At 37.3% G+C, this 25,615-nt stretch overlaps 1 protein-coding gene across 2 annotated transcripts in view; it reads right to left on the bottom strand.

The window, feature by feature from the left end:
• Positions 1-8,768: 8,768 nt before the first annotated feature.
• LOC117973972 (rab GTPase-activating protein 1-like) overlaps positions 8,769-25,615 on the bottom strand; it is a 123,032-nt gene continuing 106,185 nt past the window's right edge. For both annotated transcript variants that reach the window (XM_058987081.1, XM_058987082.1), the window contains 7 exons: positions 22,404-22,496; positions 17,407-17,517; positions 16,370-16,474; positions 15,458-15,541; positions 13,202-13,273; positions 11,057-11,254; positions 8,769-9,067 (listed from right to left, as the gene is read on the bottom strand). In XM_058987081.1, coding sequence (XP_058843064.1) covers positions 8,945-9,067; positions 11,057-11,254; positions 13,202-13,273; positions 15,458-15,541; positions 16,370-16,474; positions 17,407-17,517; positions 22,404-22,496 — 786 coding nt within the window. In that variant the 3' untranslated portion in view covers positions 8,769-8,944. The remainder of the gene's footprint in view (positions 9,068-11,056; positions 11,255-13,201; positions 13,274-15,457; positions 15,542-16,369; positions 16,475-17,406; positions 17,518-22,403; positions 22,497-25,615) is intronic.

Here is a 25,615-nt window from a genome sequence, read left to right as displayed (position 1 = left end):
ATGCATTTCATGCTTCATCTTCTAAGTGCATTTAAAGCATGGCCACGTGATGACACAGAGGCTCCACACAAACAAGGTTAGGGAGCTGTTGGATGAGATAAGGAAGGGTGCAAACATACAAACACAGCAATGCCTTGGTGGGATGGGAACAGTGCATTTGGTTGGTCAGTTGTTTAACTTGTAACTACTGCTGTGTTTTAAAAAAAAAAAGTTTTTACCAAAAGCGCATTCTCTGCTCCGCAGTTCCCATTGGTTTTCCTGCCAGTTGCCAAGGCAAAACACAAAATGTCAAGCCCTCAGATTAGTGTGGTGGCTCAGAACACCTTCGGGCTCTGCAGTGTTTTTCATACAGAAGCTGACACTAGCTGTGCATGAATTAAAACACGTCGGTTCTTCAATCTTGTGTTGTCTTCTTGAAATCCTGAATACAGTACTATTGCAGAACTCAATGACAGAAGGGATTACAGATTACCAGCAAATGTTTTCTCTGAAAACACTTTTCAAAAGAAGCAGGAGCATATGCAGATTTGTGTCATTAATGTTGATCATTAGGATACATTTCTCTCTGTAATGAGATGACTTTTCATATTTCAATTAGAGAAGCTAGACTTAATGTGATTAGAATTAGAATTTTTTTCTTCTAATTTTTGCACATTCTGCCTACTTTGTTTTTTTGTAATAATTACATTGACTTGTTTTTGTAAGAAAACAATATATAATTGCACATTTCAAAATGTACAGTATTTAGAGGTTTGTGTGTGTTATCAGGTACCACAGTGATATACTGTACATTTTACAATTGCAGTACATCAAAACACTTGCTTATCTGTAATGACCTTAATGTACAACAGCTATGACTCCATATACAGTACCATCCTGTCAGTGGTAATTGATTAATGATAGAGTTCTTTACAATAATAAAAAAAGGTGCCAAGATCTTGTTCTGGGAAAATGTAATACAACATCTGCTTTGACTACTCCAAGCTGCTGAATTTCCCTGCTTACATATGCACTGCATAGTCACGGGACAATATATTAGGACTAATGTTTAGGCTGTCACTATTGGGGCAGGTGCTGCATCATGTGTTACACAGCTAGGAATGTTGTATTGCAGCAGAGGGTCACCACAATTTAAACATTTATTTTCAGATCTTCGCATAAGCAATGATTTCATATGTCCTGTCACTAAGTGTATATCTTTATGTATAAATACACACACCGTAACATCAGCAAGAAATCTGTAATGGAGAAGACTACTCAGTCCAGTGCCAATCAATCAGTATGTTGTAAATAAGCCAACATATTTTTATTTTTTAATGTAAGGTAAGTCCTGCGCTATTTTGGAGCAGTCTAATTTCAGCCTGCGGAGAGGAGCTGATGACAAGATGATTTTTTTCACGGTGACGCCATTGCCAGCCAAGCAGGCCAATGACATCAGGACACCTGCACTGATAACCAGTGTCTCTTCCACTCAGATTGCTAATGTGGCGAGCAGCCTGCAACTGAATCCCAACACATTCTATCACTATTGCATTAGCTGTCTTGTCCTGCACGCTGCACATCCTGCTGAGATGATGGTATTTTTAGATACGTGAGAAAAACACATCAGGTTTAGAATTGCCAACACTTATTATTTCGCACTTGGGATGCTACAATTCCACCTTCTAGCGGGCTGAGCTCAGGAGAAATCCTATAATGTCAGCAGGAACCAGGCTACATGTACGCAATGGATTTGTTACTTGCTGAAGGGGATCGTTTCATGGCCATCTTTCCCTGCTCCTTACAGATGCCAAAAAACAAACACACAGCTGGCATTCAGCATCATAAAATCACAGGTATAAATACAATTACCATCAATCAAAGCTTGTATTGAACATTCTGAAGTTAATTCAGTAATTAGGATTTTTACATAGCTGCAAAATGTGCAATGGTAGTAAATAACTCCTCATAGAAAGCTTACCTTAAATAGATCAGCTGCTGTTGGTTCTTACCGGTTCAAGCTGTTAGCAGTTTATTTTTAGCCTCTTAAGCATCTGTTGTAGAAATCACTTGCTATCTGCACCGCAGTTAAAACACTTCTTAATTCATTTTTATATTAACTGTACAGTATGTTCATGTTGCTATTTAAAATAAATCTGTGTTTAATAATAGATGTAGATCTTGGCTGACCCTGAATGAAATGTATTTAGCTTTTTATTTCTATTTACATTTTACTTTAATTATGTATCTAACCAGGGTAGTACCCTTTCACCCAGCAGTATTGATCTGTTGTGAGACAAATGCATCCTAAACACAGACGATTTTAAATTAATGTGGATTTTTCTGTCTGGAAAGTGTTCTAGGAAGGTGGTCATAATACGTTTCGATAACTCTGTTATTAAGGTAAGTTTGGGAAAGCTTCAATTAGCCAGACTCAAGTCAGAAAACCACCACAAAAGGAAGGGCCCACTGGAAAGATAGCACACGGACACCACCCAGGGGTCTTTGCAGTATATTTACCCACCAGGTGGTGCTGTGCCACAAGCAGGGTTTGAGGCCATTTTTTCTATTTTCTTTTTAAAATCAATTCCCATTCCTGTTACAGCATAGGCTTTATTGACCAAACACATGTACAATTGTGTAAATGCATATTTTGTTGACAAGTTGTACATACAGTAATCTGTCACGTATCCACCCGTCGCATATCCGCCCTAACCGTTTATCCACCATGATCGAGCTCTTCAGCAACGTTAGTTTATTATTGAACAGAGAAGATTAGTTCAGAGATTGTGCTCCCATTGCTGGTAGTGTCACGTGAGCTGTTCAGTGTGTTGATATGTAAATAAATCCTGTTCGTCTGTGGGCTGTATCAACTTCAACCTCCGTCTCAATCACCTTCCTGTTACTCAGCAGAGAATGTACACATCCATGGGGAGCTCTCTAATAAAAGCTGAATATAAAACAATAATTGTATGAATTTAGAAATTGTTGCAGCTGTGTATATTCTTCTGACTTTTTACATATCCGCCCTTACTCTGGTCCCACCAGTCGGATACTGTACTGTAAGTTTGATTTTAAGAAGGAATTTAACCCAACCCTGTCAACAAGCACCACCCAGATTCGAATCTCTGGTACATAGGAATACATCAGAGCAGAGGAGCGACACAATATTCAACTGATTCTTCTTAACACATAACAGAATTTTACAATACCTGCTCCTAAAGATACCTCTGGGGGTCAGACTGTATTTGTCAAGCAAGTTTATAGTAGCCTCAGCCAGCCTTCTGCTGATTGCACAACTAATTTAATACAAACAGATGAACAGGACCGAAGAGCGGGGACCCTGGATAATGATTTTTACTGAAGAGGCCAATGGAACTTGTTACAGTCAGCAGTTCTCCCTGTTTAATGTCCTGCCCTCATTATACCGGGTGTAACCAGAAGAACATTTGAAAGGGCAACAGCACCAACGTTTACAGCAATACATTTCAAATCAGCTCACTCAATGAAAAGCACTCCATTCCAATCTTTGTGTTATTAAAAGGAGTACATGATAGGTTGCAAATTTATCAACTGCCAATTGAACTGTCTTTGAAAGACATGGGATAAATACTAAATACACATACCATTACTGAAATTGTGTATTGGCTTTTTTTCAAGTATGTACAGTATCTATGCTTAAACCTTGTTTTACCCTGATGTAAAAACAAAACAAAAAACCCAATGTGTGTTGTTTTTTTTGCTAGTTAAATAAAAGTGTAAGTCCACACAATGGAGAAACCTGCAATGGAGACAATGCGACACAATGGACTGAACAGTTTGGGGCGCCGGGTGCATGTATAAATGAATGTTTAGTGTGCAGAATACCCACTCCTTAGTTCTCATTGGTTCATACACAGCACCTGTCATAGTCCAAACCCAATATGTGCAATAATGCTGGTCCCACATCCAGAGGTGATCGAACCCCAAATCTAAACAGAAATGTAGCCACTGGGAATGTGGTTTTGTGCAGCCCCTGCAAACATTATGTCTCCTACTAATCTAAATTCCCATGATAATGCCATTAGTCATGATAATGGGGATGTTGGCAGTAAGTGAAAGTAGTTAATGAATTGCACTGCATCATTAATGATATTAGTACCATTGCATGTAGATAAGAGGGGACACACTTAGCATTTAGAGAATCCTGTGCAAATCGCCACCCAGCACAGGGAAAAGTTAAATAACTTGTCGATGGTCTGTTGAAGCAGAGGACAAGGGCTCAGTAGCAGCTCTTTTCAAGTCACTAATACATCAGAATCCAAACCAGGGAAGTGAGGCATAGACACTTTGAACAGTCACCAGCATTTAACATGTGTTACTGTGGAATCTGATCATTCAGTGCCTATTGAAGGATGTAAATGCTAACAATAATAAAAATAAAGAAAGAAAGAAAGAAGGTCATTCTATTTTCAGCTTGAATCTGGTATTCACAAAAGGAAACTATAACTGGTGACTGAAAAGAAAGCAGACTTTCAGTATCAGCTTCAAACGACAATGAAAGGGAATTGTCAATCATGAGCAGGCAACATAATCATGAATCATTTGTACGGAGAAAATAAATAAAATCAAACGGGTCACCTTTACAATATTAGACAACTCTTGTCATTTTTAAAAGTTCTAACTTGCTATGCACTGCTATTTTAATTTGATTGTTAGATTTTTGCATTTTTCATTTACTGTGTTTGAACCAAATCACATGAAAACCACAGCATTTTGATTGCAGAAAAGAAAATGGTCCCTCACATGGTAAATTGTTTCAACAGCGATTCACATAATTAGAAAGCTTTTGGGTACCACAGTAATTGGAAATGCATATGTTCAACTGCTCATACGTTAGAGATGTACATAACCTCTGATACAAAAGCAACTTCCAAATCCTGAAATAAAAATAAACTACATATGAAACTGTGAGAAACCTAATCCTCTGACTTGAGTGATCTGGAGTGAATGTGACGGTTATGTCCTGAGAACTGACTAAAAGCTAACCTGTGCACGCCTTTACATCCTAGTTAAAGATGGCATTTGCACAAAAGAATAACACTTAGGTCAGAATCAAATTCAGTTATTACATGAAATACATTTTCTAATGGAATTATTGATGCTGCCAATTCTTTACAACCATCCCACAAAGCAAAGGTGTTGACAGCTGCCAACACAACTGGGTCGCAATAGTCTGTGTGAACAGCAGAACCAACTGAAATCTGTGTACAAGGCAGAGTCTCCTTAGTGTGAACAGCAGAACAAACTGAAATATCTGTAGGGTCTCCTTAGTGTGAACAGCACGGCCAACTGAAATCTCTGTACACAGTAGGGTCTCCTTAGTCAGTGTGAACAGCAGAACAAACAGAAATCTCTGTACACAGCAGTCTCCTTAGTGTGAACAACACAGCCACCTGAAATCTCTGTACACAGCAGTCTCCTTAGTGTGAACAGCAGAACAAACTGAAATCTCTGTACACAGCAGGGTCTCCTTAGTGTGAATAGCAGCGGATCCTGCCTGGCTTTCTATATACCTATAATAGACACAAATACACACATAGCCTTTACTATCCATTGGATATTGTGGAGGCGTACGTCTAGGACATCAATTATTCAACCCTTTCTTGTTAAGCAATAAATTGGATTGCTGCGTGTGTGGTAAACAGTGGGAGAAAGGCCAGCAGCAGCTTACCTTGGGGGTGAAGTGAGGTGTGCAGACCGGTCACGTGCAGGGCAGGGCAATCTCCTCTTTATCCAGTTAGCACTGTCTGGGAAATGCCAGCTCTCCAGCACTGCGTTTTCATTCTCAGTCTCCACAGGGAAGCACTGAAAACTAGAGGTCTTGGAGTAACCTTTGTGCTTCCCACATAACATGAACAACAACAAAAACACCAGAGACATGCCTTTCTTAAACAAACTTCATTAATGATTATATACTCTCATTCAGTACATTTACAAAGATCCTGAAAATATACAAACACACAGAGGTCTTTTCTTCAGGTAAGGAGTGGAAACTTAAGTTAAAGAAAGTTCCTCACAGGCCTCTGGAAAACACTGTACATGTCATAATTTTCTACTGTTGTGATGATAATTGAATCCTAATGGTGTGGGACATATTGTATTAATTTTTTAACTGAACTGTAAGATGAACTTTAGCTTTCCACTTGAGAGTCTATTAATAAACATGCGTCGATTTCTTATGAAAATGCAGTAAGCAATCAGATACTAGTCTAAGACTTATTTAAAATTAAAATAAATACTAATGTTTTGTGTCTACAGTATAGTGCCCCAGATGGCTACTGATTACCAGGAAATGCACTGGACTGACATGGTACTATTAAGTTTTTATAATAATAAAAAACATTATTAAGATGTTTGGAGGTCTACCTGCTCAAATCTCCTGGCTATAGGAATGAATGATCAATATTTGTTGTCAGTCTGTAAGCAACTACAAGAGCAGACCATTGAAACAAGTCAATCTCACAAACATTGTATCAACCATTATAAAGCTTGACCTTTGAGTCTTTTTTTGTTTGACAGTTAAGGCATCTAGTTTACAATTTAAACAGTCAGCGCTTCAGTGCCAGACCTTTGGAAAAGATGCAATTATTATTTGCCCCTTTTAGCATTGTGAATATTTGTATTTAAGTATCAGATATTACATGGCTCGCTAGTTTTATATTCTGCAATCTCTATAATTGAACAGCTAAACTGGAGAGCGACAGTGTCTAATTAAATAAAACATTAATACAATATTATTAATGTGGGAACAGTTCTGCTCTTGGAGGCTGCAGAAACAAAGCTATGGCAAGAGGTTTGTTATTGCTGTGTAAAAAGTGCATATTGCCATCGAGCACGATTTATATTTTGTAAACCTCCAGACAGCTTCAGAAGATACTAATATTTGATGTTTACTTAAGACTACATTTTAAAATAATCAGATACCTACCAGCAGAAGAGATATGACAGTGATTGCTTAACTCTTAACATCCACTGGTTTACAAACTCAATAGTAAGACAGAAGTACTAAAATCACAAAGTTAAACTAAATGTGGTGCCCTATGAAAGACATGTATACTAGTAAAGTGAGGCCAATTGGTTCGGAAAACGGCCACTTCTAATATCCAATCGCAAAAGGGTTGACTTCTGTTCTGTTTTAACTGCTCCACTCATTGCACTTTGGAAAGTCTCCAAAGAACCATCATCTGACTTCTGCTTTTTTTTCGCTTAAAAAACAAAACAAAAAAAAAAACAAAAAAAAAAACAACTCTTTGTCTGATCAGAAAACAGAATATATGGGAATAACCAAAACTATGTCATACAATTTCTCATTGTCAATATAATTAATATATAATAGATATAATACTGCCCTATATTATTCAAATATTGTATGACTGTTTTTTTTTTTTATTTTACTTTGTGGATGATCTGACAAGAACATCTTTGAAAGAAATACAGTAAACCAACTCCTGTATATCTGGCATTAAGCCTGGCATCAAAATAATGAAACAATACCAGTTTTGTCCATAGTTTTTTCTTTTACAGTTTATATTTAAATGCATGAAGTATACACAATGCAACCTATACTATTACATTATGTCCACACTTTTGTAATGCTGGATGAAGATACAATGTTTGGCATTAAACAATCAAGACAGCAGTATGACATTTAGGACAAAAGCTTCAGCATAAACATGTCAGATCCATAACATAGTACATAGGCAACATTAGTACAGTTACCAAGGAAAGTAGAAATACAAAATAAACAAACTCATATACTTTTTATATACAAGCCAGTGCTTCTGGGTACTTAACCAGCTTTCTCACTGCACACGTCGAGTCCACTAACAAGACAAGAATTTCAGCATGACAAACAGTTATAAATAAGTATGTATATGGTGCAAAGACCTTATTCTACCAACTTATTTTGAGAAACCCCATCAAAAACCAAGTAAAACAAGCTCTTTTTAAATGTGTATTTTCTTTCATGTATATATTTATTTTTGTACTTGAGCCAGTCTTGAATTAGAAATTTAAACACAGACCACTCTGCTAACAGTTAATAGTGAACTTGCCTCATCTGTCCCAACTTACCTGGGGGGGTTCACTCAAAAGACCTACATTTCCGGGAAGCAACATTTAAAAACAAAACAAAAAAAAAAATCAAAGTCCACAATCATTCCTAAAGAACTGAGAAAGAAGCGCCTACCTTAACTGATTACACTGAAAGAACCACCCCAAATCGATAAGAAACATATTTTCCGACAGTGCTGGCTAGAAACCATGACTGTCTGGTCTGTGCTGCATACAACTGATTAAAATTGAAAAGCACAAACAGCTCCTCCCTTGTAACATCATGCTCTGTGTGTAAATTATCTGAAAATCAGCACATTGTTGAACTATAAATCACCAACCTCCCCACGCTACCCAAACCCCAACTCCACTCTCACTGAAACTAACCCCAAATTGAATGATGGAAGCATTTTTCCCCTGGTCTCAGTTTGATTCCCCATGGCACAACTTCTCTTTTCAAAGCAGATATAAAAAAAAGTGCTTGAAATGCAAAAAGAAAAACATTGACAGGTTTGGAAAGGAGACTGTTAACTCTCGTACCAAAAATGTAATTTTAGTTTTGTGCAACTAGTCTTCAGCAAGACAGTAGAATTGAGTGTGTTTCCACTCTCTCCCAGGACAGTAAAGGAAGCTTTTAATCAGCTATGTTATCTGTTAAATATCAGTAGTATAAAGACCCTTCTAAAGTTAAAGCCTTTTTTTTTTTTTTTTTTTTTTAATTAATTTTTTGGATGCTCTCACCCAATTAGCATGGACCTTAAGAAATTGTTTACACAGTACATTCCCGTAGCACTTTACAGAAGGAAAGACATCTGTCCGAGGAAGGCAGCAGAATCTGTTCTCTGTTCAGTCACGTGTGTTTCCTGCTTCATTAAGACGTCTCCTTTCCCTGGGCACCAGTCACGGTTTTGATAGAGCTCATCGTTCTGTTAAACCAGGTCTTCTTTGCTGCTTGGACTTCATTTATAGCCAGACCCAAATGGTGCTCCAAGTCCTGCAAAGACAGAGATCATTGTCTCAGGAGTCCATCCAATAACACACATTTCCAGATTTTGACATGCAAGTCATCACCTCAATCCTGACCTGAACACCCCCACCTTTCATTCCAGGGGCTGAACTGTGTGAAATCTGTCAGGACCACTGAGAAATAAGTTAAAGAGTAATTACTAGGGTTCTGAAAAAGATAGCGTTATACGTCCCCACGTGTTGCTACAACTGTTTAAATAACATACCTGTAATTTCTCTTTTCATTGTGAACATCCTGACAATTTTGTACACTTAGAACTTGAAACACTGTTTCAAAGCTCTTTTCAAAATGGCCGCTCTTTTCAAAATGGTCCACTTGGGTTTGAGATTTGTCCTCTAAATCACTGCAAGTGCTCTGGCTTTTCTGTTCCGTACCACATCATGGATCGGTATTGCTGTGCTACCTGTTTGACAATGTGGGCAATAATGTTTGCACTAATCAGTGCAGTAGAGCAGACATTTTGAAAATAGCTTTGAAACAGAGTTTAAAAAGTTGTAAAGTGTAAAAAGTCGTCAGGATGTTAACAATGAAAAGAACAATTACAGGTAGGTTATTTAAACAGTTGCAGCAGCACGTGGGGACGTGTAACGCTGTATTTTTTGGAACCCCGCTACTTACTCTTTAAAGCTCCTGATTATACACCCCCCAAAAAATATTTCACACAAAAATATGGTTTCAAATATTATTCAGACTAAAGCACTGTTACACTTCCCTTGTTAATAACAGACTCTGTACTATAAACTTGATGAGTGTCGGAATGAACCACCCCAAAGGGGTAAAAGAGCTACATTTAAAAGAGAATGATAACGAAACCTGGTCTGTATACGTCCATCCCTACTTCACACTTACAGTTCCCTACTTTTTCAGGATACTGACAGCACTAATCATCTAAAGCAGAGGTGGGGGAGAACATACTTATTTAAATTAGAAGACAAACTAACTTAAATCATATTGGGGTCCTACTTCACTTTGGCTTGAATTAATTCAGTTTGTTGTGCTGCAAAGCTATACTTTATAATGGTTATGCAGTACCATAGCATTCCTATTAGATTCCTCTCAGATATACTATATTATGTGGCACATTTCTTCCACTTTAGTTGCCCCTTAACTTTCAACCCTTTTCACCCAAGCAACAACAATACAAATACCATACTTCTGCTAAGATTCTTTTTCAGATAGATTCATGACAAATATACAATAGTTACAGTGGCATAAATGACAGTCCTGGAAAAAGAGGATTCCTAACACAGGACACAATACAGGTCCTGTAATCTAATTCCGGTATATAATAATATGAAGTTTGGGATGCTGGAATTGATAATTGTAATTTTTCAGAATGATTGCATAGTAACACATACATGTTACACACATATTAAATGAAAGGTTGAACAGTTCACAGAAACACATTGGCCTAATTTCTGGACAAATACGCTTTCTACGTAGAGCATGTTGTGTGGTTAGGAAGGGCTGAGATACAACTCTTGTTAAAGACCATGCTCATTCACAACCAAGAGTGGTCATACAGGACAGCTTTTACAGCTTTCTAAAAACTCAAACTCTATAACACACACTGTCACAATATCTTGCCGCACTGGAAAATAATATTTGTGCCTTCACACCATTTAAAAAAAGGTCTGAATATTCATCTCTATAGACAATTCTGGTAAATGTTAGGGTTAGGAGAACAGCAGCATTTGGGGGTGGGTCCTCTTTAGTAGTTTCTATTGTGGTAAGTGAATTAAATGTAATTTACAACTTCCTACTGCTGCAAGTAATAGCAACAGCATACATGTTCACACAGAGACATAGTAGCAAGATTTCAAAGGAAAATTTCTACAAAATCAAAACCTTAGGGGTTTTATAAACAAACTGGACTTCGTAGCGAGCATAGCAGGCTAAGGCAGAGAAGACCTTTTCAGAATCACTGCAATCCTTGTGTGTCACTGCACTCCTCACCTGTATCTTGCACTCTGCCTCGACTAGCTGCAGTTTGGTCTGGGCCAGCTCGAGCTCCATCTCTCTCAACTGGTTCTTCAGCGACTCCTTCTCCTCATCCAGCTCCTCCTCGGAGCCCTCCTTCGCCACGCTCACCACCCGCAGGCTGCCTTCTTTACTGAACAGCTCACCACACTTCTCACAGCCCTCCACTTTTAGCTAAGTCAACAAAAAACAAGCAATTACTGATCAGCTCAAAAAGATCAAAGTCATCCCAACTGCATCAAACGAATCATTGTTAGAATATTATTACCACATTCTGACCTTTATGTTCCATGCATTATATACTGTTGCATTAACTGTTATTAAACAAAATACCTTGACTGAAAACATTTAGCTAAATACCTAGGCTTCTGTTTAATTAAGAAAATAAGCATTCAAATTTGCATCTTGCTCCCAACACGAATGCCTATTGTTGAGAAGCAGCCATCAGTATCCTGGCTACTTTTGAAGGGTGTTTTACCAGTGCACTTTCACATTAATTTGATTCTTAAGAAGCATTTACAACACTCTTCTAAAAGTGCTTCTGTCAAGTCACTTCTAAAGAATGCTTAACATGTGGTGTTCAGAAAGACAAACAGGGTTTTCAATGAATTTTATTGTTATAGACTTATTTAGAGTAAACAGCTTATTTTCAAAGACGAGAGGGCTCCTTTGTTGCTAACAAACAGCCATCAAGAATGATATAAAAAAAGGAACACATTGAAAATAATAGCCAAATGGCTTTGATCTCAAGAGGATTATGCAGAGAAGAAAATCTACATTTCTTCATGGAATAATAATTAGGAGCATTGAAATATCTGAAGAGGCTTCTTTTTAATTCCCAGATCTAATTAAAATAATAGAAAGGATAATGTAAGAATTCTAAGGAACTTTGCAGAACAATCAAATTGAACACCTAATATCTCATGAAAAAGCCATCAATGCTTCAGATAGCGATGCCCTAGTGCTCTCACAGTGAACAGGCAGACATGAGCAATCAATAACACCACTAAACAGATAGCGAGGCCCTAGCGCTCTCACAGTGAACAGGCAGACATGAGCAAGCAATAACACCACTAAACATTAGTCATAATAAGACATTTATACATAGAAACAGAAATAAATTGAGCTATCCATATTTAGAATTCTCAAAATCAGAGAAGCTCAGTTTGGGCATGATGGAGAAGGCTAGATAATTGCGGTTTCTATAAAGTTTGTGCCAACTGCAAAACAGTGCATTCCTCCAGAGTCATATATAGTCAAAATGTGAAACAAGACTAAAGAACTACCACCTGGGCTGAGATATAATGAACACACCATGTAGATTTTCAGAACAAGTTAACATTGTAGCTTTGTTTTATTTCAATAACCACATTTATTTTTAAACTATTATTTACATTTATGAAGGATATAACCATTACTCCGTGAATGTTTTGTTTTATTTAGGCAATTTCAAGTTATTAATAAAAGAGAATTACAAATTATTATTATTATTTAAACGGCAATGAAAAACATCAGTTTACTAGTAAAGGAAACTATAAAGGAAACTGATTTTAAATGCAGTAAGGTGAGTAATAAACTGACTCCATTGTGATTTAGCAGTTGGTTCTAACAATGTAACAACACATGCTGGATTGTAAATACATATACAACTATAAAGAGAATGCAGAAATAGGCAAACAGGGATTTTATGATGGGTTGTTTTTTGGATAATGATAATAATAATAGCATCAGTAATAACACAAACTTAAATGAGATGGATGCAGTAATTGTATAAATTAAATATGCAATTAACTGAGATAAAAAAAAAGAAAATCTCAAGATTAATCGCAATACATTTTTTTAAAATCGCTTGACAGCCCTATATACATACATATATATATTTGGAGATTTATATATTCTGTTACTAAATATGTTAATTCTAAAGCTGAATACAGAAATCCAGAAACTGTACCAGTATCCAAAACAATGGGAAAGGGAGATTTCTGTTCTTGCCTTGCTGAGAGAACATTTTGGAGTGGAACATTTTTGCTGTGGAAGCCCCTGAAGCAGAGGACCAAGCTTAGCAATGGGGCTCTGGTTCCTCACATGTATCGAGGGTAATACATTCATTAACTCACATACCCAGATTTTTTCCAATTCTCCTTTACTTGCTGTCTGCTGCTTCTCCAGCCTCTCGCTGAGCTGTGAACAGATCTGCAATAAAGAAATCACACACAGAATGATTACTGCACTCTATAGAGGGAAGAGGTTTTCTTTAAATAACTGAGGAAGTAAAAAGAAAATGTAAGAGGAAGGGGGAGAAGTCTGTCACAATTGAAGTCACAAATGCAAGTACATGTCACCTTGAGTTATCTTGGAAGTAAGTGTTTTAAACATAAGCCTGTTTCAATCGTCAAAGTATGTAACCCAGCAGTTCAGTACTTACAGAACAGTACAGCAAGAACCTGGTAACTCGTATTACAATCTCAGTTTCAAGAAGTACTTGCACTGATGGCTTCAACTGCCTTACCTTGAAAGAACAAGGACACTAGAAATGAAAGCATCGCTGGTAGCATAATCTATGGGGTATGTCATATTGAGTGGCTTGAAACATGAAGTAATCTGGAAATGTGAAACAAGATTTGCATCATTGATATGGGAAGGGTTCATTTTTCTTGTGCATCACCCATGATGAAACTTGAAATAGGAAATCACAGAATATGTCTCAAGTATGAAGCCAGTATACTGGAAATTTGAACCTACTGTTCATCTCACCAAGGTAACAGAATAAAACAGCATTTTCACAGAGATACATTTCATCTTAACAATAGCATACGATTACCCTGCACTGTACATGTGTGCATAATATCTATAATCTATCTTCATGAGATTAATAACTGCACCACAAAAAATAGTATGAAAACAAAGTTAATTATCTTTGCCAACTGGCAGATAATATTGCTTGATTTGGGTTTTATAATGTTTTCTACATTTTCAAAAAATTAAAACAATATTAAAAAAACAAAAAAAACAAAAAACAATGTAAACACAAGAAAAATAATATCTGCCAAAGGGAAGCAATACATTACCTTGTAAGATGACCCCCCCCCCCCCCCCCCACCCAACTCCCCCAAACATTTTTATTAAAACATTTATTTTTCTTACCAAGGCAATATTTGTGAGACAGATCCTTATACAGTACTGCATTTGTATTCTGCCTTATTAAAAATAAATCAGGAGATGTGTGATCTGGTTGACTGACCCATAAAACTGAGGTCCAAGCACCTGACACCATTCTACAGCACAGCTCTTGGGGAATTGCTTTGGGAATGATTGTGATGAGTGATGGACGATCTGACAAAGACCTGTTAGACAGAACAGGCCTGCACTATTACAGAGGTCACCGCGCAGCTCTGCCCTCCTAAATGCTGTCTGTAGTTCTACAAAACATCACTCTTCAGACACATTTTAATCAGATTTTTTTCCCCATTCCTTCTAAAATTGTTTCCGCAGGGCCAAACAAAGACATACTCACAGGCTACGCAAGATATTTATTTTATTGGATACTTTTTAACACCAGCATTAATCACTTTCATTGCTTAATTACTTTCAAAAGCATGCACACTCTTTCAATCAGAGGGTTTGTATAGCATAGTCCAAATCTTTCCTGTGCTCCTGCCCCCAAATCCTCCTAAAGTAAGTGTGCTGAACTACCTAGCTAGGTCCTGGGCACTTTGTAAGATTTACAGCTGGGGAGAGGGACGCCACACTGCTACCTAGAGAACTTGGATATAATCTGGCCTTCATTGATTGAACCGTCACACAGCCTCCCACAATGCGATTCTTGCAAACTATCAATTACGATGATAAGGGCCGGGGAGGAGACCATATTATCGGTCTTTGTTATTAATCGAAATGTCAACAGAATCATTATACCAACATTGTCATCCAGAACAAATAGCTGAGAACCTTCCAAATCCAATTAGGTATGCACTTAGTCATCAAATAAATTACTATTTAAAATATTATTTTTGTGTGTGTACAGGGTTGGGTTGTGTGTGCAGAAAAAATAAAGTTGTGGTGCAGTGAACTGTGGGTGTGACTGGGGGATTATAGTACAAGATCCCCAGTAAACACTGATTTCTAACCCAACATAATATACAATTAGCAACAAACTTCCAGGTTATTGTATTAGAGGGAGCTGTTTCTGTACGTGCATATCCACTACTTCTCATTTCTTTAACTATGTTATCAGGGAACCTCGATATTATTTGTGAAAAGATTCCAGATTGATTGTGTAACACAATGGATAATAGCAACATAATACCTTGCAAGCCAAAATATCTTAGAGAATAACCTTTAAGTCTAAAAGAGATTGATGCCTATAGTCACACCAACCTGCTTGTACTCCACGATAATGGATCCATTCTTCTTGATTTCTGATTCTGCCTTGTCCATTTCTCTTCGGCACATTTCTTTAAGCTGGGCAGGGAAAATTTCAATATATTTTACATAAATGAAATGAAGATTCTGCCACAACGGTAAGCTACCTCCATAGCTAGCAGTTCGAAAAACAGAATGATGGTTGAAATCCCCAATGTTAAGTGAGATAGTCCATGCTTTTAAGGCAACAAGCACAATTATGTCAGATAAAAGGCTTCTCATTTTGCTGGAACATCATTAGCTACAGAGACGTTTAAATTACAGATGGTCTTTGTTGTCTTAGGTTGGCACAATTAACCTATTACAGAACATTATTTTGTACCACACATTACTCACAGTTCATTTCCTATTCAGTCTTGTTTCATTAGAAGAAAAAAAAAACAGTGTTTGTAGGATACCGTAAAACTCAGTTTTTGAGGTCCTGTTAAACGGTGTGCAATTTATAAACAGGTGTGGCTTGTACATCGATTTTTACAGGGCATGAGGTTGAGGTCCGGTAACACTTACTGTAGTAATAGATTTGCCTGGGATTTCGTCAGGATTCTCAGACACAGCCTTGCATTTACAGCAGTGCCCATAAGTACTGACACCCTGTGGTGTTCAATTAATTTTTTTTTTACCATTAGTCTAAAATAAAAATAATCAGTAATGCATTTAAATGAAAATTCTTTATCATTCAAGTACCAACATATTCAGTGTATTTTGTATGAGCTCCTCTGGATTTATTAGAGTTTCTAGATGACTTGTCACAGCATCTACAAGTCAATGAGTTTATTAAATAAACACTATTCAGTAACGCTATTTGGGAAATGAATAGGAATAAATCAGGAGGAACCAAGAAAGTAAGATATTTGTAGGCTTCTTAACCTGAGCGGATTCCTCTTCCAGTCTCCTCTTTTCATCCTCGGAATCCACTAATTTCTGTTTGGTCATCAGTAGCTCCTTATTGAGGGCGTCTGATTTCTCCTCAGCCTGGAAATCGCAGAAGGGGTTATAAAGGCAATGGATTCAGGAGCCAGCTGTTGCATACAACAGTTTTTTTATTTGCTGTTGAGCTCAGAGATCTGTCAGAAATTATGTGACTATAATTGTGCTCATAAGGGAATGCTGAGCTCTGCCAGGGATAGTTTGAATATAATTGATATGCAGGCCACCTGCTGGGGAATGGGAATACTACTGCATTTATAGGCTGCCACTGATCTGAGATTTATGGATTAATTTATCGCCTCGAAATATTCTGGCAGGAAGTTGTGATTTAATGAGATGGTCGATTTTGGAGGCGGGGGGGGGGGGCAACTGTTCGGATGCCAGTTGTTAACATTTCATTACTTGATCCGTATCTCAAACAGCCACTAGGGCAGTAATATTTTATTTTGTAATTGTTTGTTTGTCTTTTTTTGTTTTTTTCGTGCCCAATTATTTTACCCCCTGATTTTCTCCCCAATTTAGAATGTGCAATAGTTTTTTCCCCTCAACGCAGCAATTTCCCACAGCCAAGCCAGTTTCCTCTTTCACACCCAGGAACGAGAGCAGATGTCAGCAATATGCCGGCCTATGGAGGACACAGGCCAGCCCTGCAAGTGCACCTGAGCTCAACAGGCACCTGGCCAGTAGGGTCCGCTGTAGCACGATGAAAAGAAACAGCCCCTGCAATAAAGATTTCCCTCATTCAAGAATCTATATAGCAGAAAACAGAACTAAAAGAGGTAACACTTATAACCCAGGATGAGCTTGTATTATTATATCACAAAATCCAAGCACTGTTTGATAAGATGGTAATGTTTGCTGCAGATATATAGCATGTAATGCCAGCATTTGGAAAAAAAGAACATTAAAAAAAAGCCATGAAAGTAAAATGCACAAAGGGAAGCCTCTGCAGCAGAGGGCCTTCTGGTCAGACTTACATTATCCAAGTCCTGTCTCAGCGCTATCTTGCTGGTTACCAGTTCATGTGCTAGGTCGTCATTTTCCTGTTCTAGTCTCATGTTTGCCTCCTGCAGGCGTCTGTTCTCCCTCTGTACAAAGTCACAAAGACACAGTAAGACCAAAAGCTAGGGAAAGAAAAAGCTTATTCACTTTAAGGTTAGGGAAAGAGTTTGCAATTTCAAAAATCAATTTTCTCCATCAGTATGTGTAAAAGAAGAATGCCCAGCTGCACTCTGAGTTCAGCACCTTCTCGCCACATGCTGTGCCCTATATAATATTTAACAGCTCTCAAAGAGAATAACCTTTGAAAACAGCTTTCGAGTACAGATTAAAAATGTACCAGCCTTCTGTAAAAATGTGCCTAGCCTTGTAATTATTCACATGTTTGCAAACAGGGATGGAACCGAATCCCAATTAGATTGGTTCCTCAGGGACTCCATTATTTATTAGATCTCTCTCGAGTGTGATGAATTCGTGATGCAACACCAGACTCAGGACCTGCAAAATGTTATTTTAAAGCTTTTGTATCTTCCCACGACGATGACACAAATTAGTGCTATTTAAACATCATAAACTCGGCAGGACAGGAACAAAACACCTTTCAGAAACTGTTCTAGAAACAGGGAAGCGGCAGGAACACAATACAGATTACCTGCCATTACTAACCTATTACCGGTATTAAACTATTCTTTCTCTGAGTAGCAATCCTTCCTAAGGGCAAACCAATTAGTGACTTATGGACTCTCAATTGTAATCCCTCCCCCAACCCCCTATACAGTATCACATGACTGAAGAGGCTCTGCATGCACATAATGTACAAAACAAGATTCTAAAAACACACTAACACAACATTCCTATTCACTCTATGTACCACTGTTACATTATACAGCATGTGTCAAAAACATGTACATCACAAATAATAACACTTGGGCACAGAATTGATGCTGCATTAGAGAATATAGTTATAGGGCATCCTTGTTTTTTTCTTTTTTTTTACATGTTGAGTAGCTGCAGACCAGGAGGTTCAGTTCGTAAGATCTGTAAGCAGATGTGTAATATAGTTCAGGTACTGTATATTACAATGGTCTACAGAAAACAGGGACAGTGTTGTTCAAAGGTTTTTAAATCAGCTTTCATGACTATATCAGGAGATGATCATAGGGTCCATGAGAAATCTGCTTGCCCCCTCTCCTTTTATCAATGTCTTATTTTTTCTTTTTTGATGTCGCAGAGAGCTGACTGCTGCTACTGGCAGTGGTGTCATTATCACTGGCACATGGCTCCTTTTCATTGTTTCTTTCTACCTTTTTTTTTTCTTGAATCCAAAGTTGAGAAGACAGAGAGTTTAGAGCAACAGGCATTTCCAAATGATGTATCTAAATGTGATATATTATTATAAAGCATCATATTACCTTGTGCAGAGGAATAATGTTAAGTTCTGATGACTTTAAATAATAAACCATGCAGCCTCAAAGAGACATGGACAATAAGAAATGTGTGGTACAGGTAAACTGTAGCTGTTATAGGGCACAGTACAATGCCTTGCTGGAGAGAAGATTCTGGGATTCACACACTGAGATAGCGAGATAAAATGCATAGAGGACCCAATTGTTTGCATAATGACTATCAATTTAAATCTGTAATGTTTATTTATCATATAATATAGAATTATGTTTGAAAGGTAGTTTAACTGCAGTGTACAAAAATGAAGAAAAAAAATATGACAATTAAAATGATTAAAAAATCATTTATTTCAGGACGTTTCAGACTAAAGCCCTTCTTCAGCTGTGTAGAAAATAAAAAGCAAGCACAGTGCAGTAAACTTTTATTTTTCTAAAATGATTTCATATCACATGTTCTTGAAGAAATTAGCTCTCTTAATATCCCCTCACAAACCCGCTTACTGATGGTTTTGCATCAGTTTCTTGGCCAGAATAAATTTAGTGACTGGACTTTTTTAGTAAGAGGAAAAAAAAGGGTTGATGAAATTTCTGTGCGACACGTCATGGAGTAGAAAAATTGTAGTATATTGTAATAACATATGGTACATTCAATAAGGTTTTTTTTAAAATATAAAAATAGTTTGCATCTTTTTTTCTAATGTTATAAAAAGGTTTCCATTTCTTTACATGAAACAAGATAAACTTACTTTTTTTCTGAGTTCCTGTCAATAAACATGCTACCTTATTAAAACACTGCTCTTTTTTTCTCACACTTATGATGGACTGTCATAGACAAAAGTCAAGCCCAGTATTTGTAGCGGCCAGTTTAATATCCTGACTTAAACACCCAAAAGAACATCCACAGCCAGGTTTGGTTTACAATTGTATTCCAGCAGATGTCATCGTACCTTAACAGATAACAAAGGGCACCACATGGCTTAAGGAGAAGAACATCACTGTACTATCTCAATGCTCAATGTGGACAAACTGATGTGCTGAAACCTTCAGTACACTTGCTACTCTGACAAGCATTTGTTAGAAACCTTGAGATTAAAAATGTGCCTGATCTCACAGATTAAGTCCTTAAGTAAGAGTATGTTTTCATTTTTATTATTGGGTTTTAGCCAGCATGAGTTGTCTTCATCCCTCAGCACAATTTATTATACAGCAATGTGGTGTGCTGTCTAAACACCCAATTTACAAACCAGTGATTTTCTGTAAAAGTAATTACATGTCTGCCATATTAGACACTTACTGTCCTGTGGCCCACACAGTTTATTACTCTGATCACCAAGCGTTTTTTTATGCTCTGCCTGCAAACCCTGTGGCCAACTTCCCACTAAAGAAAGGATGAAGATTAGAATTGTAGGTTAGCAACTACGATCTATTTGATTACAAGTAGTGTAGTGCAGGTCTGGGTATTATCAGGCTATCAAAGGGGCCTAAAGGACACATGTTGTGTTTCCATTTGCCTAATGGAACCATTCTAAAAACTCAACGGCCTCTCGTTTCAATGTAAAGCTGGGTCTGCTGCTGGTTCTTTCTTACCTGTAGTGTAATTAATGGTCATGTTTTTTGTAGTTCTTGGTTTAACGCCTAGAGTGAGACTGTTCCATTGGATGCTCATTTCTGCCATTCTTCAATCCTAACGGGTTGACAGATTAAAACGTTTGATTCCCCTTGCATCCACTAGACGTGGTGGGGAGTAAGCGTAAAGTCCCTTACAGCAACCCACATAGCTATTGCTAATCAATGTTATAAATAAAACAGGCTGATTAGGGGTGTTCTGCAAAAACACCATAACACAATATGAAATATTGATGAAGGTGTACCATCACACCCTAGATATGAAGCACACATATTACAGAGATTCTGCACACCTGATGCAGAAGCTAATCATCCTCGCTGATTTTTCATTTTCTTGTATGTTACTGTATTCTTGCACAGCTGTGGCTCCTAACCCAGCCTCCTCTCAGGCTACAGTTCTGATCATCTTTTAATCGTCTGTCTTCAGAGATTCCGCACCACAACCAACCATTAAACATCACTGCTGGCTACTATCCCTTCTACTGTATATCGGAGCATACTATGAACTATTAAAAGAACAGTCTCTAGGTTTGGGTGATGTAAAGAAATTATTGTTATTTACATTAAAAAACTGGGTACAGTCAGAGAAGTGGCTTAATTCAAGCAAACCACAAAATCAACTCCTCTGTTCAGTTGCTAACACCACCAGTGTTTTAACAAAGTTTTGAACAAGAGGTTATTGAAAAACTTCACACAAACAAGTTGCAGCAAGATCAGCATCAACACTGATACACTTGTGTGTACACCGTCTTTTTAAATGATTCAGCTTTTACTTTAGCTGGTACATTTTGCATTGATTTTAAAATATAATCTTATAAAAACAAAAAACTAAACTTAAGGTGAAAAATCCTTTAAGAGATTGTCCTTGTGACGTTTTCTTAAGAGTGGCTTTCTCCTTGGCCTGTGACCATTGAGACCTTCACCATGCAATACTTGACCTATGGTTGAAATGGAAACCCCAGTCCCACTTGCAGCCAATTCACTTTGAATATCTTTGGCAGTCAATCTCAGATTGTTATTAACCTTCCTCACAATTCTTCTACTTGTTCTTGGTGAAAGAACCTTCTTTCTTCCAGACCGAGGGAGCGTTGTGACAGTACCATGAGTCTTGTACTTCTTGATAATAGAAACATTAGTTGAAATTGGGATACTCAAATGCTTGGAAATCTTCTTGTATCCTTCTCCAGCTTTATGACAATAAACAGTTTTTTGCCTAAGGTCTTCAGATACTTTTTCCCATATTGACTTATTGGTAATGACAGCAATCATCCTATGCCTAACTCTACTCTCTAAGATTGTTCACCTACAATCTAGCTCCTAAAATCTTAAGAGATGCAAATTTTTTTGGCCATAGTTGTCGAGCAGTTTCCTCCATCATGCCCCTTAAATATGCAAAATGTTATTACAACATAACCAACATTTGCAAATAAAGTTGGTGCTTTTTTTATCGAAATTAATAACTATATGCTAATTTTTGTACATTGTTGAGCCATGTGTCACCCTGTTCCGAATGGATTTTATTTTGCGTACCTGCAGTGACTGAATTATCACCCTGTTTCAGTTGTATTATCTTTTTTTTTCCTTTGAACAATACAGTGTTCTGACGCATTGATCATTGGTGATTATTACCTGTGTGATATCTGATTAGGAAGTTGGTTGCTGATTGCTCTATTTCTTTGTTTTCAAGCACTCCTATAAACCCTGCTTGCAATATTTTTTAAAATCAACAAGACTCTGTGATGCAGTCAAGCAGGTTTCCAGGGAGGAGGATGTTTTTGTTTGTCTCCAGAGCTCATACTTCTTCTGAAGTATCTAAACAAAGGTCTGTGTTTGCAAAAGCGCACAGAAGGCTAATTCAAGGAATATGTATGGATTACATACAAGATTAAACATCACTGGGGGGAAAGTGCAGCTTTCAAACTTTCCTCAACCCCAAATCACTGTACCTCGTATCTCTCGATCGGAGCCTCCTGCTGGGCCTGCTGTTCCCTCAGGGCATGGTACTCCTTCTCATATTTCTTCAGCTTCTTCTGGCTGATCTATACACCGAGAACAAAAAGAAAAGCTCAACATTTTGAATGTACTGGAGTAGTTTGGAGTTACATAATGGGTGCGGCGCCAAATCAAATTAAATAATCATCTTGCAAACTGATCACACATATAGTAAAAGCTGCAGTAAAATGGATTTCATGCAGACAGTCGGAAAACAAGGGGAAAAAAAAGTTGAGAAAGAATAATAAAATCGCATCTGGCTTTAAAGTTCTCTGTAGAAATACTAAAACAAAAACAACCTGCACATTTATCTGTCCCCGCCACGAAGGGTGGAGCAAAGGTATGACAGGTTTTACATTGTGTATGTGACAATACAGAAGACAATTAACTGCAACCGAGTTTTTAAGTTAGTTTTCCTCCAATTGAACAGACTCTGCAAAAGGAGCAAGTAGCAGAAGCCGTCTGGATTAGTTGAGCAGAATGCTCCACAGCTGAAATGATTTGGAAAAGCTGTCATGGCTAATCAAAGCAGTTCCATGCTAACCCCCTGGGCCACAAGCTTGTACGTTGATACACAAGAAATTAAAACAACTGTCTGCCCTTATATCACATTATCCCCACCATTTATTAGTTGCATAATAAATAGGTGGCAGAACACCCTCGGTCTGCAGAAAAAAACATTCAAGCATCAAACTGTTAGCCATGAATACAACTGTGTCGCACGGGAGGCTTGCTTGATGTTTTAGAACAGCTTTCTTGTTAAGTGCTTGTTAATCATTATGGCTCGATACTAAAGGTGACATACAATGTGCACTGTACAGACAATATATGTTGGAAAGAACACAGCAATATATGAAAAATATATTTAATTAAATAATTAAGACAGAGAGCAAATATGTTAGAAGCTTGTTTTATCCTTTTAAAATCTTGTTAGAATCACTGTAATTTGTAAAATAGGTATTTTTGAATGCTTGTAATTTTATCCTCAAAGGGACATATTTTAAAAGCTTGGTAACGTTGTTGATGGAATCTCCTTTATTATAGCCAAGGATACCAAGGTCAGAACATACAAATGTATTATCACTTTTTTTTTCTTTTAGGAGTGAGACTTCTAAAATTGAGATTGTTACATATTCAATCTCAAGGCTGTAAATAAAGAAAATCAAATCAATACAAATCTATGCAAATGTTGCATACTGCATATTTAAGGTGTTTATTTCTTAAAATCTGACACTTACCTCTATAGTCCAAAAGCGGGCTTGTGAGCCACAAAGAGTATGGTTCATTGAGATCCAAAATATGTCTCTTGGTTTAGGGGTAATCACATTTAAGGTTGTTAAGGGATTCCCTAATAAAAGTTTCCATGGTAAGTGTGCAGTTTTCCCACAGATTTACCATAGTTTAACATGTTTTATATGTTTTATTGTATTTGCTTTACCATACCTGGGTTTTACAATGCTCACTATGCTTTAACACAGGTTGCTATGCTTTTACTAAAGGTGCACTACGACTTCATATGGATTCAAAAGTACTATGTGGGACACTTGCCATATCTTCACCTTTATCTACAATGTGATTGACTTTTCAGTTTTACTAAACTACATCTTTCTGGGGTTACAGTCTGCAATGCTAACATGTTGTGTGCGTGCCATTTTCTGTCTCTTTAAAAGCCCCATGGTTGTCTTTGAGCCAAAAAGGTTAGACTACTCTGCTGTTATGGGTTAATAATTATTGAAGTGATTCGAATTAGAAGTACACCTTAGGCACAACAGCTATTCAGAAGGGTATAATAATACAAACTTTTAATAGAATAATATTTGGTGTCGGCTACAGTACGTCATTAGAGCCTGTAACAGTGGGGATTTATAGGTTGATAATAAAAAGTCACATTGAAGAACAACTCATTAAAATAAGATTCACTGCTATAAAAATAGAAAGACTGCGAAAGGAGCTTGGTGGCCTATTGCAATATTTTCATCCTCAAAGGCAAATGCCAGATTTATATAACTAACAAGTAAACTGGCATCTAAACAAATATCCCTCTTTTTTTAAATTAGGAACCCTACAAAATTAGGACATGATTCAAGTCTCATTTGAGTTTTGCAATCAGAGAGTAATTTATTTTTAGTAAATCAGCAAAAGCTAAATTTTTTAGCTCAAGTAATTTCTGTTTCAGTTTTTTTTTGTATTAGGGTTTCATAGAAGGGTAAGTACAGTAGACAGAAATCAAGTCAATAGAAAAAATGATCGGTTAAAATCAGCACATATCTATTTACTCAAATACTGTACCATAAGTCAAAATGTCATCTTCAGTAAAAACCATTGAATGAAAAAAATAAAAAATAAAAAAAATAAAGAGACAGAAAGAGAGAAATCCAGAAGCAGAAGAAATCTAGAAGCTTGGAGTGGATATTTAATGTTGGAAGGAACATTTGTGTGCAATGCAGAGAGAAAGAGTTTTTACTGGCTCTATTCACAGTAAATAATGCACGATCATCAAGTTTAAAATGTGCCTGTGAATGAACTAAACTGGTTTTCAACATGCATTGGTCACACATTATTTGGGTAGCGTGAATGGGGTAATATTACAGGAATTGTTTAACCAGTAATAAGTCTCAACTGATTCTTTACATTTCAAAATGATTATGAATTGAGGACAGTACTTTGTACATAAACTGTATCTGACAGAGATGACACTCAATTACTGTGTTGTATAAAGACACACCATTAGTCATTCACATTCCAGTTGACCCCCCCCCCCCCCCCCCCCCCCGTGGGCAGCACAAGGCTTCCAATAGCATGAGTTGTGGAAATTAGTAAACTCAGATGGGGTGATCTGATCAATCTATTCTATTCTCCAAATCATGACACAACCTGCACCTTTTAAGTACACAAGAGGTTCAATAAAGCTCATGCCCTTTGTGCCCTGAAAATCACTCCTCAGCTCTTAAGCGCTCATCCCACTCTGTGTACGTTTTGTCACGCCAGCAAAGTGGCTGTAGCCACGCTGCTGTACAAATGTGTTCCCTTGGTACTACAGTAAAAACGGCAAACTCACATTGCTGTGCAACAATGTTTTAAAGAGTAAATACCTTCAAATACAATTGATGTTTTTTTTTCTCTTTTGTATATACCCTTGCTCGTATTAGCGAAACCCCCAAGACAA

This window comes from Acipenser ruthenus, chromosome 15 (genome assembly GCF_902713425.1).
Source record: "Acipenser ruthenus chromosome 15, fAciRut3.2 maternal haplotype, whole genome shotgun sequence".
In the NCBI taxonomy this organism is placed as follows: Eukaryota; Metazoa; Chordata; class Actinopteri; order Acipenseriformes; family Acipenseridae; genus Acipenser; species Acipenser ruthenus.
This window is presented reverse-complemented; position numbering and strand designations above follow the sequence as displayed.